We start from the raw sequence: 16,079 nt of genomic DNA on the forward strand, positions 1-16,079 counted from the left end.
GCTCTGGGATGTTCAGATTGTTCAGGCCTGGATCAAGCCTCTCCTGAGAAGGGGAGGACTACAGGTCCCAGGAAATAGCGTGGATGCTCCCCAAAAGGGAGACAAGACAGGCACAACAGGGCCACTACTCAACTACCTGTCTGGATAATGAGCAACAGTGAGAGAAGTTTACCAGATAGGTTCTCAGTTCCATATAAAATTGAAATGGCCTTATTGAGCAACAGCTTTCCTTCCCATAGCATGTATTGGGCACCCGTGTGCCCGGACCCTGTGCTGAAACACTGGCGCAACATCACACCAGCCTGGAAGGGAGTCTCCCATTTTGCAGATGGGAACACTAAGGCCCAGGGCCCCGAGCCCCAAAGGCACGACCTTCTGGCTCCCCGAGACTGCAAACAGGCGACGCAGAGCTAGAGGCGGGAGCTGATAATTAAATTTGCGCGCTAATGGAGGCCTCTTCGGCCGGCCGTGGGCACCTCCAAGTCACCGGGTCGTAGCTCCGCCCCCTTCAGCAGGATGTGTCCGCGTTTTGAGGCCAGAAAATGGCACACGCGGCGGCCTCCACCCGCCCAGGCTCTACCCGAGCACCGCTCGAGGTCGCGGACCTGAGTGGGCACTGAAGCTCGAATCCCAAAGTGTGCCGGGCAGGTGCAGCACGGGCGGCCTGGCTGGGTACCCTCCGGGGCCCCCGGGTGCTGAGACCAGAGCCCGGGGCTGGGCGGCGCGGCGCTGCGCGTGCGCACAAGGTCACCGCGGGAAGTTTGAAACTGTCAGGCTGGGCCGCGGGCTGGGGACAGCGCGGGCATGGGCGCCGCGGCGGAGCTGGCTTGGCGGCTGCGGGCAGCGCTGCAGGAGGAGGAGCCGCAGTGAGGACGGGACCGGGGCGGGCGGACAGGGGCAGGGGGCGAGGGTGGCGGTCCACTCTGACCCCCTGATCGCAGGGCTGTGGAGGAGCTGCTGCGCCGCGGCGCGGACCCCAACCTGGTGCTAGCGGACGGCGCGGCAGCTGTCCACCTGGCGGCGGGAGCCCGGCACCCACGCGCTCTGCGCTGCCTCAAGGCTCTGCTGTGTCGAGGCGGGAACCCCAACGTGCGGTGAGGCGGGTCTGGGCTCTGAGCCGGGCCTTCGGCGTAGGGAAGGGGGCTCCCCAGTAGAAGGCGGGGTCTCCCCAGCCGGAAGGCGTGGCCTCGGGGTCCCGGAGAGTGCATCCCACTTTCCAAGGGTGGGGATTCGGCACCCCAGGGAGGAGCTTGTGGAACTAGGGGAGGGATCCTGAGAGCCCAAGGGCGAGGGCGAGGGTCCCAGAATGAGGGTGAGGGATAGGGTTGGGCTCGGGCCAAAATGGGGATCCAAGTTTCGGGTCCAGGGGTGGAATCTCTAGGGTCAGAGAGCAGAGATTGGAGTCCCAGGCCGAGGGCGTAGGACCTAGGTTCCGAGGGTGTCTCGGGCTGGAGGGTGGAGATGGGGGACAGAGTCCGAGGACACGCCTCGGCTCCTGCCCCAGATCGGCCGAGGCGCTGACACCGCTGCACGTGGCCGCCGCCTGGGGCTGTAGCCGCAGCCTGGAGCTGCTGCTGAGCCAGGGAGCCGACCCCCGGCTGCTCGACCAGGTGAGGGGCGCTGGCGGAGCGGAGGGGCCGACCTGGAGAGCGGGAGGAAGCGGGGAAAGAGGGCTTGGGTGCCCCCTGGTGATCGCGCCCCGGCAGGATGGACTCCGGCCACTGGACCTGGCAGAACAGCAGGGGCACCAGGACTGTGTGCGCGTCCTCAGGGAGCTCCCAAAGCTGACTAGGACCCCTGCCCGGACCCGGTTAGAGACCCAGGAGCCGGAGCCTGAGCCCAGCGGTGAGTGAGGCCTGTGCGGAGACAGCGGCTTGGCCTAGGGACCAGCTGATCGTGTCTCTGATTTCCACCGTCTCCCGCTGGTCCTGACTGTCTCACGTCCAGTGTCTCTGGTCAGCTCTCGCTGCCTTCACTCATTCTCTTTTCCCTTTGACTCCAGCCACCTGTTGCTGATCCAACTCCCATCTCTGGCTCCCCCCCACCCCCCTAACACCTGCTCTCTGACCCCAACTCTCATCCTCTGCTGCAGGCTCAGCCCTCAAGGGAAAGGGGCTGGATGCCAGCCCCTCTGGACCTCCCAGTGTGATGCTGGACTCCACAGGCCTGGGCAGCAGGGACAGCAGGGACAGGGGCCTGGAGGCTAGCCCTGGACCCTCCAGCCTCCTCGCCTGCCCTGAAGTTGACAAGGATGGTGGCTTGGAGTCCTCCCCTGGGTGCTGGGACTGCAGCTCAGATGCCTCCTTTGTCACAGCAGTGGAGGCTTCTGGATCCCAGGACCCAGCCCCGCATACATGCCCCCGGGCTGGGCCATTGTCCAGGCAGCAACTCCTGCCTCATCTCCGACCATCCCAGAGGAGGCCAAAGTCTCCGGACACCCTACAGCCAGAACATGGAGCCATCATGACGGACAAGGAGGCCGAATTAAAAGCCCTCCTCCAGGCCCTGACTCTGACCTCGCCCTCCCACACGTCCCTCCCAGAGAGGAGCCCAGCCCACAGCCCCCCTCCGCAGCCGCTGCCTGGACCCCTCGGCTTCCACTTCCTCACAGATGACCGATCGTCCCTGGACAGTGAGGGGGGCGCCCTCTGGCTGACGGAGGACGAGGTGCATCCCACAGGGGGCAGGGACCCAGTGCCCTCTGGCGGGTGTCTGCCAGTCATGTCTGACCTGGAACTGCTGCAGAGGCTCCGGGCTCTGGGCGAGAGCCCAGGCCCCGTCACGCCCTTCACCCGGCCACGTTACCTCCGACGACTCGCAGAAGCCCAGGCTGCTCCTGGTTAGTCCCTTCCGGGCACCCGGAGACTCCTGGCTCTCCGTGCCACTTCTCTCTTCACCTCTGGGAACCACCCCTTCCTCCGGCTCTCTTGACTCAGTTTCCCCTCCCAGGCCCAGACTTTTCAGGGCACAGCCCGGAGCTGACTGAGGCCCTGAGGACAGGCCGAATCCCAGACGCCCGGGCAGATGAGGATGCACTTGTCCAGCAATTTGAGCAGCCGGATCCCAGCAGAAGGTGGCGGGAGGGGGTGGTGAAGTCCAGTTTCACGTATCTGCTGCTGGACCCCAGGTACTCCGAAGTGGGAGCTGGGCGTTCTGGGGTTGGTTCCTACATACTGCACGTCCTCAGAGGGGAACTGGCCCCTCTCTCTGGTCCTAAGCTTCATCTAGAAAAGGCAGTTGGAACTAATTCAAGCCGCTGACGACTTTGGGCGCTGCCTTATAAACTGTGGGTCACTGGATGTGGGTTGCATATACCCTGTGACCTTAGAGAGTTTCTCTAGGGCTACTCTTGTCACTTTTTCCTCTTTGAGCCAAGCCTTTTCATCCAGGGAGACTCGGAACCTGCCAGCACGAGCCTCCGCGCTAACTCCAGCTGAATGCCTTCGGACTTTCGTCCACGCCATCTTCTATGTGGGCAAGGGAACCCGGGCCCGGCCCTATGTTCACCTCTGGGAGGCCCTTGGCTACCGTGGGAGGTCAGGAAAGCAGGTATGAGGACAAGTACCAGGGTCAGGGCAGGGACAGCCGGGCCGTGGGCAGGTAGAGGAAGGAGGGAATTGGGAGGCAGACCCCTGACCTTGCCCCGGCCCCCTAGGCCTGCCCCAAAGTGCGCCAGATCTTGGACATTTGGGCTAGTGGTCGTGGAGTCGTGTCCCTGCATTGCTTCCAGCATGTGGTCGCTGTGGAGGCTTACACTCGAGAGGCGTGTCTTGTGGAGGCTCTAGGTGGGTGCCTGGCTTGTGGGGGGAAGGTTCACAGGAAGGGCACTTGCTCTACCAATTCCCTCACCCCTGCCCTCTCAGGGCTGTTAATTTGTTCAATGAGCAATTATTGAGCACCAGTGATGTACCTGCATATGCACATATTTTGCTCCATGGGTTTATACCTGCTTAAGGGGAATACACAGTGGGTTCACTGTCACATTTCTCTACCTGGAATTCACTAAGGCTACCCCTGTGACCTCACTCCCAATCTCTCCAGGGATCCGGACACTGACCAACCAGAAACAAGGACACTGCTATGGAGTGGTGGCGAGCTGGTCACCCAGCCGCCGCCGCCGCTTGGGAGTGCATCTGTTGCATCGCGCCCTCCTTGTCTTCCTGGCTGAGGGCGAGCGAGAGTTGCGACCCCAAGACATCCAGGCCTGTGGCTGAGCACTGGGAAATTGCCCAGCCGGGCTGGGTGGAGGTCAGGGTGTTTGAATGTTCCAGCTGCCCTGTGCTGAAAGCAGCCCTCCACCTCCGGTTCTAGAAGGCGGGGGTGGGGGGCGGGGAGGGGGGCGGGATGAGAAGCAGGGAAGACCTCCCCCTCAAGCTAAGGGAGGGCTCTGTTACAGATGGAACTGCTGGGGAGGTAGTGAACTCCCCATCATGGGAGGAGAACAAGTGGACCAGAAGGTTCTTTGAAACATTTGGTACTTCGGAACATGCCAGGGCTTTGGCAGTGTGGGCCTGTCTGTGTAGACAAAGTCCACTTGGATCTTCCGGGCACAGGGGGCCCACACTGTGGGCTGGGAGCTTCCTTGGCTACATGAAGGGAAGCTACCCAGTTCAAGAGCTGGGTCCTGCTGCTGCCAGATGTGGTACCTCAGACCAGTCACATGTCTGTCTGAGCCTCAGTTTCCTCAGTAGGGACAGTGAGGTCCTGCCTCAGGGGATTGTGGGGTTGGATGGGACTCAGAGCCCTGCCCTGAGCCAGAGGTGACCCAGGTGGAACGTCTCCTGGGTAAGGGCAGTGCCCTGAGTTCTCAAGGTGCCAACTGTGTCTGGTGATAGGCCAGGGCTAGGGAGCTGGTGGGTTGTGGGTATAAGACACCATCCCTGGGGGTCACGGTGCAACGCCAGCTTCCTGGCATTGCTTCTCTGAGCCTGTTTCTGCCACCATAAAATGGGATCAGTAACCCCAAGTTCTGGTGGTGCTCTGATTGCAGATTAGTCACATTTGCAAAGAGTTTCAGTGAGATGCCAGGCTGTGGCGCTGGTGCGGTGCTGCGGGACATTTAAGTTTTCCAGAAGTTGTTTCTTCGGACCGTCCAGTGCGTTTAGGGACTTGGGGAACGGCTGCCTCATTGGCTTCACTGTCTCCTCATTGCAGCTTCGGCTAACCAAGTTCTGTAGGGCCGACTCTAACCTGGACGGAGGTTCCCCACTTAGGTTCCTCCACTTTAGAGCCCACCCCCGCTTCCCCTCCCAGCCTCCAGAGGGGGCCTGGGCTCCCCCATTCTAATGGAACTGAAGGAACCTCTCTCTCTGAGCCCAGCAGCTTCCCAAACACCAAGTCTCCTGATAAAGTGACAGCAATTAAAACTGAGTCATCTACCCAGGAATTCGCAAACAGGTCGCTAGGAAAGAATCCAGAGGCCGCCAAAGTCCCCAAAGGGAGGGGCTTGGTCTAACGGAGTTTCCCAGCCCCTGCTCCACTGATACCCGAGCCCAGTTCCTCCCGGGGTGCGGGCTGTCCTGTGCATCGCAAGGTGCCGGGAGGCATCCCTGGACTCCACCCCCCAGGGGTCACTATCGCCCTCCACCTCCCAGATGTGGTCCAACTGTCTCCAGAATTTCCCAAGGGACAGCTGTGCCCCTGGTGAGAGTCACTGGGCTAAAATGGCGCATAAACCAGTGGGGAAAGGACCCAACCGGCAGTGACCAAGGGGGCAGTTGTCTCCTGCCGCCGTCCTCACAAACCACCAGTGTACCTAGATATACAAACATTAGGATAAAACACAGAGGAACAGGAGCATGGCCACGGGGCAGGGAAACCCTTCTGCTGGACAGAAAATGATTTGGTGGCTTCAGAATGAATACCTTCATGACAAAAGCCACCCTAAACCAAGTTGAAAGACAAAATGGGACAGCAAGAGGCACTGACTTGCTGTGTGACTTGGGGTGAAGGGGATTCAGTGAACTCAGCACGGGGCCTTGTATACAGCTGGCACTCGATTATGGCTCCTCTAATCCCATGCGACATCCGGGGACCCTCACCTCAGCCTCCATATGGACCTCTTCCTCCCCTGCAGTGACAAGGAGTTCATTCTGCTCTGGGAATACTGCCCGGGCACCCCAGTGTTCTGAGGAGGAAGGGGAAATTGGGGAAGCCATCCTGGAAGGGCAGGCACCTGCATCAGCCCAATTTGCAGATGGGGAAACTGAGGCTCAGGGGAACCCCCCTGCCCTATGGTCAGCCAGCACAGGTCCAGAGGCTTGGATTGTCACTTCTTTTTATTGAGTTACAGGTTGAGATGTGCAGATTCTGTGGTGCCAGTCCCCCCATCCCTGCCCCCTTAGACAACAAAAGCTACCAACGCCAGGAAATGCGAGTGGAGGGTCTTGGGTAATGGGGCGCCCCCCCCCTCAGGGTCTCTGGATTAAGCATGGCTAACATGTAAGACAATGGGGTGGGTGTCGCCTCAACCATGACTGTGGCCTTGGCTTTGATGGGCAGGGGCTTCTGTACAAGGTCATCCTTTGCGAGAGTCCCTGCTACGGGCAGGATGGGCCCCACCTTGGTTGGGCCCCACAGGATGCAAGCGGAGCCTGAGTGTCCACCTGGCTCCCTGGAATGCCACGCCCAGCCAGCCAGCCAAGGGGCATCTCCCCAGGCTGACCCCGTCCACCAGAGCTAACGGCCTGCCCAGATATCCTGGCTGCAGACCCAGCAGCGCAGGCTCCTGCTCTTCCTCAAGGCCCTGCTGGCCCAGCAGCTACTTCTTCTCAGGAGGCACAGTCAGCGCACTAGGCGGGGGCTCGGGCTCCCAGAGCAGAAATTCATGGAGCAACGTGTTGACCGTCTCTGGACACTCCAGCATCACCATGTGGCTGCCTTCATCGATGAGCTTCAGGAAGGCCAGAAGCAGGATCTGTGGAGGACAAAGGCTCAGGGCACACACAGCTGGCGGCTCTGTGGCTCCCTGCTAACCACCTGCGGCTTGCAGCATGGGGAAGGCCCTCCTGAAGTCTACCTCACTGCTGCACTTTCATCCAACGGGGCTGGGGGAAGGGAGCAGAATCCTCGCTGGCTAAGAACTGCTGGTCCAGAGCTATTCCAAGTGCTAAGGATCCTAAGACCCCTTTTTGGCAACCTCTGATCTAAAGACCTCCTGGCCTGCTCTCCCCGAATCTTGTAGCCCACCCCACTCACTGGTCAGTTATACAAATCCCAGCCGTAAAGAGCGCCTTTTTATGTGCAGGGGGATAGCGCATAATCCTAATAGCTGGGCAGGGCAGCCCTACTTTCTGGATTTCTCTCTCTAAGCTCCTGTGTCCCTGGGGCTGAAAAACATGGCCGAGTCTCCCTGGGTTGCACAAGGGGGTTTGGGGGTACAGCGGCCAACGTGCTGAGCGCCTACCTCAGCCATGCGCTGGTCTTCTTCCACCGGAACAAACTTGTCATGCATGCCATGGACCAGCAGGACCGGCACGGTGAGCTCCGCGTGATAGACCTCGTCGCCCTCGGGCCAGTACTGGCCACTCATCATGGCTCGCAGCACGAAGGACGACACGTTGAATGCATTGCCCTCCTTCAGTAGCTGCTTCTCTTTGGCCCCTTGGCGGGCGAAGCCGGCCCTGGTGGTAGGGACGCCCTGCTGGAGTCCCTGTGCCATTGGCCCACCAAGGGTGTCCCCCCACGCCAGCCCCAGCCATTCCGGTTTCCCCTCCCACACAACTCAGGGGGGTGCCAGGGTCTGCCAGGACGGGAGGGGGGGGTCCACTCACTTGAGGAAGCTCCAAGCCAGGCAGGGCGACAGGCAGTGCAGGACGCACGTGGGCATGTTGAAGATGGAGCAGAAGCTGGGCTCCAGGGCCGTGGGGCCCCCGCCGTTGATCATGATGACCTTATGCACCAGGTCTGGGTACTCGTGCGCCAGGAACGTACAGAAGGAGACACTGCCCAGTGGGTGGGTGGGGGTGGAAGGGTGGTGGTCAGCAGGGTGCAGACAGTGAGGGGGTTCATGTATACCCTTACCCAGAGGCAGGTCCTGAAGGCCAAGATTTCCCCCCTAGGGCCCATGGACATTGAGTGGGGATGAGGGGTGGGTTGGGCATTTGAATGTTCTGAAATTGTGAGGTGTGTGTGTGTGTTGAGGGTAGATTTTTTTTTTTTAGAATTCGAACTTAGAACTTTCCATAGATCCCCAAGTTTCCATGACCTCCAAAGGGGTAAGAGTTACTTATTGCCAATTGTTGGGAAGCAACCTGATTAAACAAACATCCCTTCCCTCTGGTGTGCCACACCTGTCTGCCTTATGCAAGGTGGAAGGGTCTGCCTGATGAGCCTCCTAGGTCAGCTCCTCATTCCTTCTAAGGATGACCACTTTGTTTTTGTAAACTAAATTTACAATTTTGTAAATTTATAAAATATTATGTAAAATTTTATTGGAACACAGCCGCCCCGCTTGTGTACAATTATGGCTGCTTTCCTGCTATGGCATTAGAGTTGTGAAGTTACAGCAGAGACGGATGGATGCTTCACAAACCTAGAATATTTACTATCTGGCCCTTTAAGAAAAAGTTTGCCCGTCTCTACTATAAAAAGGGATGATGGGACGGGCAGAAGTTGGGCGGACCTGACTGTGCCAGTGACTCACTGAACGCCCTTGGGCAGGATGCTTAACCCCTGAGCCTCCATCTCCACACCTGTGACAAAGTAACTATGCGGACCTCATAGCATTGTTATGGGATCACAGGAGCTAGCACGCGGACGAGTGATCATTTAATTGGAGAAATCATTGGCATGAGCATCACTTTGGGGGTTGTGATCATATAAACAAATAAGAGCTGTTACCTCCCAGCCTGGCTTCCTTTCTTTCAGAAGTTTATGTAACATTTCTTTTTCTTGTCTAATTGCATAGGCTACAACCACTAAAACAATTATTCTCAACCTGGCTGGCTGATGGGATTCTGCCTTTCCTTCTGGATAAAGGAGGGAGTGGTACCCTTTGACAGTGACCAGGCACCCAGGCCCAGAGCCTTCCATAGAGTGAACTCTCATCTAAATGCTAGATGATTATTATCTATCACTCCTTCAAGGGAGAGTGAATTACAGCAAACTGCCTTGTAAAGAGAATTTATGGGATTCCAATGAGCCCTTCCTTGGGGCCCTTGGGCTCCTCAGGGCAAGCAGTTTTGAACTTAGTTGAAGACATTGGTTCTCAGCCAGGGATAATTCTGCCCACCAGGGAACTTTGGCAGCATCTGAAGACATTTTTTGTCACGATCATCACTAGACTACGTGCCAGGGGTATCTAGCGGGTAGAGGTCAGAGATGCAGCTAACCATCCTACAGGCACATGAAAGCCCCTCACAGAAAAGAATTACTGGACCGAAAATGTCCACAGTGAGAAACACTGCTTTGAAACAATGTTAAACAATAGCACTGGTGGTAGGGATCCCTGCCTTGTTGCAGATGTTAATGGGATTTTTCAATGAGGAAAATCAGTGTTTTGTGATGGGGTGTCCAGTCTCTGTCAGCCCCCCGCCCGACCCCCACTCCCCCCCCCCCCAGCATTGGCTCACCCGTAGGAATGCCCAATGAGCACATTTCGCTTCTTGGCATAGCGCTTGAAGATGGCACGCATGTCCTCTGCCAGCGCATAGAAGGTATAGGCTGCAGCCACCTGGGGCGCCGAGCTGGCCCCATGACCGGCCAGATCCGGAGCCACCACCTCATAGCCCAGGCGCACAAAGAAGTCCAGCTGCTCCTTCCAGATGGCCAGGGAGCCGCCAACACCATGGATGAAAAAGAGCACCACATCGGCCTGTGTGCCCTTGCAGCTGGTGATCCGCTTCTCACAGTCAATGTGGATGGTCCTCTTGGGGCGCCGGGCTCGCCGCCGTCGCCCGCCACTGCCACTCGCAGCACCGGCTGGGCCCGAACGGCCATCGCTGCCCGACGGGTCTGCCAGCTCCACCTCTAGAGAGGCCGGAGGCTCCCCGGAGCCATTCTGCCCAAGCAGGAGGTCAGCTCTTGGTGCCCGGCCCAGGTTCTCCACCAGTAACCTCCCGTTACGGTACACGGTGATTCGGCGCTGGCACCGGACCAAGCCAGACCGGTCCCCCTGGGCTGTATCAGGTAGCGGTGGAGGTGGGGTTGGAGCTGGAGCAGGTCCAGCATGCTTCACCCGCAGCACGCGGCCAGGCTTGACCTCCACGAAGGTGTAGCCATCGCTGGACTCAACGCTCTCCAGTGGCCCCACTGCATTGGGTGGTGCACCCAGTAGGCAGCAGAAGATCCCATCGGTCACCCCGGTGAGCATGGTGTGTCCTGTGAGTGGGGAAGACAGCTCAGGGGCCCTGGAAGCGGCCCCCGCAGCATCCACTTCCCACACCTGGAGCAGAAGTCACCCTTGGAGGCTCCAGTTTATGGAGGATCAGGGCCAAGATGTTCTGACTGGCCCAGCCAGCATGGCTCAGTGGTTGAGCATCAACCTATGAACCAGGAGGTCACGGTTGGATTCCTGGTCAGGGCACATGTCGGGGTTGCAGGTTCAATCCCCAGTGGGGGGTAGGCAGGAGGCAGCCAATCAGTGATTCTCTCTCATCATTGATGTTTCTCTCTCTCCTCCCTTCCTCTCTGAAATCAATAAAAATATTTAAAAAAACAGAAAAAAGAAAAGGAAAAAAGCCCTAGCAGCTAGGTTTGGCTCAGTGGGTAGAGCATCGGCCTGCGGACTGAAGGGTCCTGTCCTGGGTTCGATTCCGGTCAAGGGCACGTGCCCAGGTTGCGGGATTGATCCCCAGTGGGGGGTTGTGCAGGAGGCAGCCAATTGATGGTTCTCTCACATCATTGATGTTTCTATCTCTGTCTCCCTCTCCCTTCCTCTCTGAAATCAATACAAATATATTTTTTAAAAAAAGAAAGATGTTCTGTCTGGTCAGTGCCTGCTGGTGGTTGGCCATTCTGGTCTATCCTAGAGAGGAAGGACCTGGCTATGGCTGGCCCAAGAGGCATTTATAGGGAATGTAGTTCTAGTCAGGTGGACCTTCCTTGGGGGGAGGGGGGCATTATGGCCCAGTCCAGAGGATCTCCCCCAGCTCAGATTCATAGCAGTTATGGTTTCCTAAGCCCATTCATTCATTTATCCAATCATTAATCCATTCACACACGCACTCTTTCATTAACTCTCTGTCCTGAGCTAGCATGTTCTGTGGGTCTCTGAAGGCATCTAAAAATGCCCCAATCCCAAGTCTCTAAACCTGGCTCCTGAAAGGTAAGGCCCCGGGGGACAAGGTTTGGGACGGAGCTCCAGAGCCTTTGTCCATCTCTCTCTCCAAGACCATGGGGCGCTGGATCTGTTTCACAGAAGGACAAGCTGAGGCTCCAGCACTGGGTTCTGGGGGGCTGACACACAACCCCTAATGGTGGAGATGAAGATGGAGAAGGCAGTGTTCTGCCTGGGGGCTTCCAGGTCTCCATCCTGTTCCCTGGGCCACTTCTCCCGTGTCCATGGCAACCACAGGCAGTTACATAACTCAAGGGGGATTTGGGCACATCATACCCCCATTGTCTCTAGGGCCTGGAGATGGGACCAACCCCTCCCCCATTCCCATCCTTGGCGCCGCGGGGATCACGCACGCCGCGGCAGGCCCTGGGTGACCCATACTTGCTGATGGAAGGGGAGCTGGCTGCACCCCCACCTCTGGCGGGTCCCAACCCCAGATTGCAGAGGGGAACACCGATGCGCCACGGCAGCCCCCCTCCCTAATGCCAGGCCCCTACCTCCCGAGTGCCTATCAGCACCTTGGCGGGGTCAAGGCCACGGGGGCTCCACGACTTCCTAAGCACCCGAGCGCGGACTTTGTGGACACCCCCTCAGAAGTGGAAGCCCCGGAGGCCTCAATGTCCTCCTCCCAGGGCCCCCTCCCCGCTCACCTCATCGAGGGCTCCGGGCCCGGGGCGGGGCGGAGGGGTCCCGGGCGGAGAAGCCAGCGTCTGCCTACAGGAGCCGTTTACATGTTGGCGCGGGGTCGGGCCGGGCGCGTCTACGCGGGACGCCGCGGGTCTGGAATGGTGGTCAAGGAGGGGGCATCCCACCGCCGCTGCTGCTGAGCAAACCGGCCCTTTAAGTCTCTCCCCGGGGGGCGGAGCCGCGCGCCAACCGACGGGCACCTCCGCCAATCGCAGCTGCGGACTGACCTGCCCTAGTTAGACTACCAATCAGAAGCGGCATCTCGGCATGGGGGCGGGCTGCCACTGCCCAGCCCGCTTGCGGGGCTTGCAGAGGTGGGAGGAGGTATTGGGCCTGGCCCAGGGCCCAGGAGGGGTCGCAAGTTGGTGCTTGAGGAGCTCAAGGAGGCGGGACCCGGAGCCCCCTTGCTGCGAATAGGATCCCCTCGGCCAGCCCCTGCCTCCGAACTGCCCGGTCCCCTCCCAACGCAGCCGCAGGTCCTCTCTCTGTGCTGACCTTTCCCTGTAGAGACGTCCAGATCTTTACAATTTCAGGTGGGGAAACTGAGGCACAAGGTCACAAGACTAGTGGAGGCGGGTGGGCAGGGATGCGATTCGAATCCACGCTTGTATGATTCCAAGTCCTGGAAATGTATTCCTTAAACCTTTACACAGAAGTCTTGGCGCTCTGGGAATTAGGGAGTCGGAGTTCTCCAGATCGGCCAGTTTAACCAGGGACTCTGTGGTCCCAGCTGGAGTCAGAGAGCCCAGGGTCCAAAGCCACCCTCTGCCCTTTGCAGTTATATGACCCCGGGCTGGTTGCTTCCCTGAGACTCCACTTATTTATCTATGCAATTAATCTCCTCGTGCGTTCTCTGTGCAGGTAAAACAGCACGGTAAGCGATCGATACTTTATGGGCATTATTGTACTGGTGTAGTATTGTAGTGGTTTGCTCAATGACAATGCGGGTAAGATGGGCTTCAGAGGACAAGGGGTTAACCATTCCTTGTCCGTCCCCAACTCCTAAAATTTGCTGCCCAAGCTGGATTAGGTCCAGCCACCCACTCCCGCCCACTTAGAGCGCTTCTGGGATAATATTCTTGCAGCAAACACACACTCCCTCCCCAAGCTGGGAGATGCTTGGGTGCCGCAGGGACTCAGCCCCGAGCCTGGCCCTTGAGGGGCCCCAGGCTTCTGGAAGTGGGGAGAGGTACCTGGGGGCAGATTTGGGCCAGAGAGAGGAGCAGCATTTAGGGAGACAGTATCAGAGAAGGGGTTTTTTGTTTCTGTTTTTTTTTCTTCTTTTTTTTTAATAAAGATGAATAGGGGAGTACCAGGCAGGGGAGGGCATGGCTGAAAGTTAGGGCGTGTTCACATGCCTGCCAGAGGAGCTGAATATTTTCCCTGGGACAGTGGGGAATATATATATATATATATTTCAGAGAGGAAGGGAGAGGGAGGGAGAGATAGAAACATCAACGATGAGAGAGAATCATTGATCGGCTGCCTCCTGCACACCCCACACTGGGGATGAAGTCTGCAACCCCAGCATGTGCCCTGACCCGGAATCAAACCTTGACCTCCTGGTTCATAGGTCCACACTCAACCACTGAGACACAGATCTGAGTATTTGAAAAATCCTTTTAACCCTGGCCTGGTGGCTCCGTTGGTTAGAGTGTTGTCCTGTGCACCTAAAGGTTTCGGTTCGATCCCTGGTCAGGGCACTTCCAGGAGACAACCCATTGATGTTTCTCTCATCTCTCTCTCTCTCTCTTTCTCTCTCTCTCTCTCTCTCTCTCTCTCTCTCTCTCTCTCCCCCCCCCCCCCTCCCGCTCTCTCTCATCATTATCTATACGTACATCTATATATCTCCTCAGGTGAGGATTAAAAACATTTTTTTTTAAAGTTCTAGCGCTCCAATGGGGGCACCGCCAAGGACAAGCTTGCCACTTGACTGGAAACTGGATCGCGGAGAGGAGCAGGGATCACCCCTCGGACTCCAGCCAACTCGAACTCAGGCCTCCTGGGCTTACCGCCAAGGGGCGGAGACTTGGCTGCGACCGGAGGAAAGCTGCCAGCCAACTGTGTACCATCTGCCGGGCTCCCGATGGGCGTGGGAGGTTCAACTAGCCACTTCCTGCAGCTGTCACCAGCTGTGCCACCGCCACCCCGGGCGCCCTCGGCCAGGGGACGGGAGGAACTACAACTCCCAGCAGATCGCGGGACATAACGCGCAAGCCCAGGAAGTGCCGCTCGCCAGCTCCTACTGGTCCGCACACCGACTACACACACCTGCGGGTGCGGCCGCTCACGCCTTGGGCACGCAGGAAGTAGAACTACAACCTCGGAGGCCCCCGCGGCGATGAGGTTAGAGAGAAACTACATTTCCCAGAAGTCTCCACTCCGCGGCTGCGGAGCCTGTGGATTTCGGAATAGCTGACGCGGACGGGCCGCGTGATCCGAGAGTAGACATGGCGCTCTTGGGTAGATCCCTGAGTCGCCCGTTGTGTCCCGTCAGTAGGGCTCTCCTGGATGTCAGGTGAGTCCTCCGGGGGATTAGGCCGGGATCGGGGGCTGTGGCCGGCTGGTTACCGAGCACACGACTTGCCGGTGCCTTGCGCAGTTCCTGAGCGCCTTTTGCATTTTTAGGCTCAGTCCCTGCACGGGTCGGGAGCCCAGGCTTAGAGAGGTTGAGCGCCAAGCCAAAGGCACACAGCGCCCCCTCTGACCGTTCTCGCTGTCTCTCTGCCCTTGCAGGTGGCTCCAGCCCCAGACCTTGCTGCGGCTGCCGGACGCCTGGGGGCTCCCCGCCACGCAGCCGAGCCGGGGCAAGGCACGCGGGAACGAGTACCAGCCGAGCAACATCAAACGCAAGCACAAGCACGGCTGGATCAAGCGCTTGAGCACACCGGCCGGCGTCCAGGTCATTCTTCGCCGCATGCTCAAGGGCCGAAAATCGCTGAGCCATTGAGCGCCTCGCTGCCTCTGAGACACCCCCCTCCCCCATTAAAGCATCTCCTTCGCTTCAGACCGCTCCTGCCGCTGTTTTTGTGCGGAGGTTGGATGACTCAGACATGAGTGCTCCTCCGATTGTGGGGTTGGCCCAGGGCAGAAGTCTGGGGTTGGACCGGAAAGGGGAATAGGAAGTCAGAATCCAACCTATGGCAACAGTCCACGGCAGAGTACGTGAACCCCGTCGTGTGCCCACCCATTTCTGACCACCTGCAGTCCATCCTGCTCCCTCCTGTGTGTGTGTGTTTAAAGCAAATCTCAGGCATGGTGTTATTTCTTATGGAAATATTTAAGAATGCATTTCTCCAAGATAAGGACCCTTTGAAACACAATCACAAAATTTCTCACACTTAGAAAAAGTAATTCCTTAATGTCATTAAATGTCTAAATTGTCACTTGTCTCACATATGTCATGACTTTCACAGGTCTGAGAGCGCTTGTGGGGAAGAGGGAAGGGTTTGAATCCTCCACCTGCCCCTTGGGAATGTGCCACATGACCCTCAGCAAGACCTTAGCCCTCTGAGGCTCATTTGGCTCCTATAAAAGAAGGTATTTTTTTTGCTGTGTTCTTAGAGTAACACTTGGTAGCTTCCACTCAGTAACTTACTCCGTCTTTCCTGTGTTTTGGATCCTGTCTTCACCAGGCTGTCACTTGAGGGGTGGGTGGTTGGGGCTTGATTTGTACCCAGCCAGTCTGGACACAGCAAAGTCAGGGCTATGGGAGCCCAGAGAAGGCGCCTGACTTGGCTTTGGGAAAAATGCAGTCGGGTCCTAACCGGTTTGGCTCAGTGGATGGAGCATCGGCCTGCGGACTGAGGGGTCCCAGGTTCGATTCCGGTCAAGGGCATGTACCTTGGTTTCGGGCACATCCACAGTAGGGGGCGTGCAGGAGGCAGCTGATAGATGTTTCTGACTATCCCTCTCCCTTCTTCTCTGTAAAAAAATCAATAAACTATATTAGAAAAAGAAAAATGCAGTCGGACAGATACTTGGCGGAGGTAGCAGGGTCTAGAAAGGACCCAAAGGGAGAGGGGAGTGGATAGGGTCAGGATAAAGGGTGGACAAGGGAGGCTGGCGGGGCTCAAAATTTGGAGCCCAGGAGGTGGGACTGGATCCTTGGGGG

At 57.9% G+C, this 16,079-nt stretch overlaps 3 protein-coding genes across 4 annotated transcripts; 2 read left to right on the forward strand and 1 right to left on the reverse strand.

Moving 5' to 3' along the window:
• Positions 1 to 804: 804 nt before the first annotated feature.
• On the forward strand, positions 805 to 4,308 carry ANKLE1 (ankyrin repeat and LEM domain containing 1). The gene is made up of 9 exons (XM_036302460.1): positions 805 to 866; positions 942 to 1,094; positions 1,505 to 1,610; positions 1,707 to 1,845; positions 2,093 to 2,839; positions 2,950 to 3,127; positions 3,390 to 3,549; positions 3,656 to 3,785; positions 4,042 to 4,308. The coding sequence occupies exons 1-9, from the start codon at positions 805 to 807 to the stop codon at positions 4,212 to 4,214; spliced, it is 1,848 nt and encodes a 615-aa protein (XP_036158353.1). The 3' UTR covers positions 4,215 to 4,308.
• A 1,938-nt stretch (positions 4,309 to 6,246) lies between these two features.
• On the reverse strand, positions 6,247 to 12,156 carry ABHD8 (abhydrolase domain containing 8). Its single transcript, XM_036302668.1, has 5 exons — positions 11,929 to 12,156; positions 9,573 to 10,320; positions 7,773 to 7,943; positions 7,406 to 7,622; positions 6,247 to 6,916 (listed from the first exon to the last, which is right to left on the reverse strand). The coding sequence occupies exons 2-5, from the start codon at positions 10,310 to 10,312 to the stop codon at positions 6,761 to 6,763; spliced, it is 1,284 nt and encodes a 427-aa protein (XP_036158561.1). The 5' UTR covers positions 10,313 to 10,320; positions 11,929 to 12,156; the 3' UTR covers positions 6,247 to 6,760.
• A 1,762-nt stretch (positions 12,157 to 13,918) lies between these two features.
• Positions 13,919 to 15,351, forward strand: MRPL34 (mitochondrial ribosomal protein L34). Of its 2 annotated transcripts, XR_004966672.1 has the most exons (3): positions 13,919 to 14,483; positions 14,702 to 14,983; positions 15,051 to 15,351. XR_004966672.1 is itself a non-coding variant. In XM_036302676.1 (2 exons), exons 1-2 carry the CDS (start codon positions 14,416 to 14,418, stop codon positions 14,913 to 14,915), a joined length of 282 nt encoding a protein of 93 aa, XP_036158569.1. In that variant the 5' UTR covers positions 13,921 to 14,415; the 3' UTR covers positions 14,916 to 15,351. The 2 variants fall into 2 exon arrangements, 1 of the variants encoding a protein (XP_036158569.1); XM_036302676.1 differs by having other exon boundaries at positions 13,921 to 14,483; positions 14,702 to 15,351.
• The last annotated feature ends 728 nt before the right edge of the window (positions 15,352 to 16,079 follow it).

The sequence above is a fragment of the Myotis myotis genome, unplaced genomic scaffold (genome assembly GCF_014108235.1).
Source record: "Myotis myotis isolate mMyoMyo1 unplaced genomic scaffold, mMyoMyo1.p scaffold_m19_p_32, whole genome shotgun sequence".
Taxonomy (NCBI): Eukaryota; Metazoa; Chordata; class Mammalia; order Chiroptera; family Vespertilionidae; genus Myotis; species Myotis myotis.

Excerpts from the sequence above, each read along its gene's own strand:
- ABHD8 (XM_036302668.1), bottom strand. The coding sequence starts at position 10,312 with ATGCTCACCGGGGTGACCGATGGGATCTTCTGCTGCCTACTGGGTGCA. Across the intron at positions 7,944-9,572 it reads CTCATTGGGCATTCCTACGG|TGTCTCCTTCTGTACGTTCC; the intron begins GTGAGCCAATGC and ends CCCACTGGGCAG. Across the intron at positions 6,917-7,405 it reads AAGACCAGCGCATGGCTGAG|ATCCTGCTTCTGGCCTTCCT; the intron begins GTAGGCGCTCAG and ends TGTCCTCCACAG.
- ANKLE1 (XM_036302460.1), top strand. The coding sequence starts at position 805 with ATGGGCGCCGCGGCGGAGCTGGCTTGGCGGCTGCGGGCAGCGCTGCAG. Across the intron at positions 1,095-1,504 it reads GGCGGGAACCCCAACGTGCG|ATCGGCCGAGGCGCTGACAC; the intron begins GTGAGGCGGGTC and ends CTCCTGCCCCAG. Across the intron at positions 1,846-2,092 it reads GCCGGAGCCTGAGCCCAGCG|GCTCAGCCCTCAAGGGAAAG; the intron begins GTGAGTGAGGCC and ends CCTCTGCTGCAG.
- MRPL34 (XM_036302676.1), top strand. The coding sequence starts at position 14,416 with ATGGCGCTCTTGGGTAGATCCCTGAGTCGCCCGTTGTGTCCCGTCAGT. Across the intron at positions 14,484-14,701 it reads AGGGCTCTCCTGGATGTCAG|GTGGCTCCAGCCCCAGACCT; the intron begins GTGAGTCCTCCG and ends CTGCCCTTGCAG.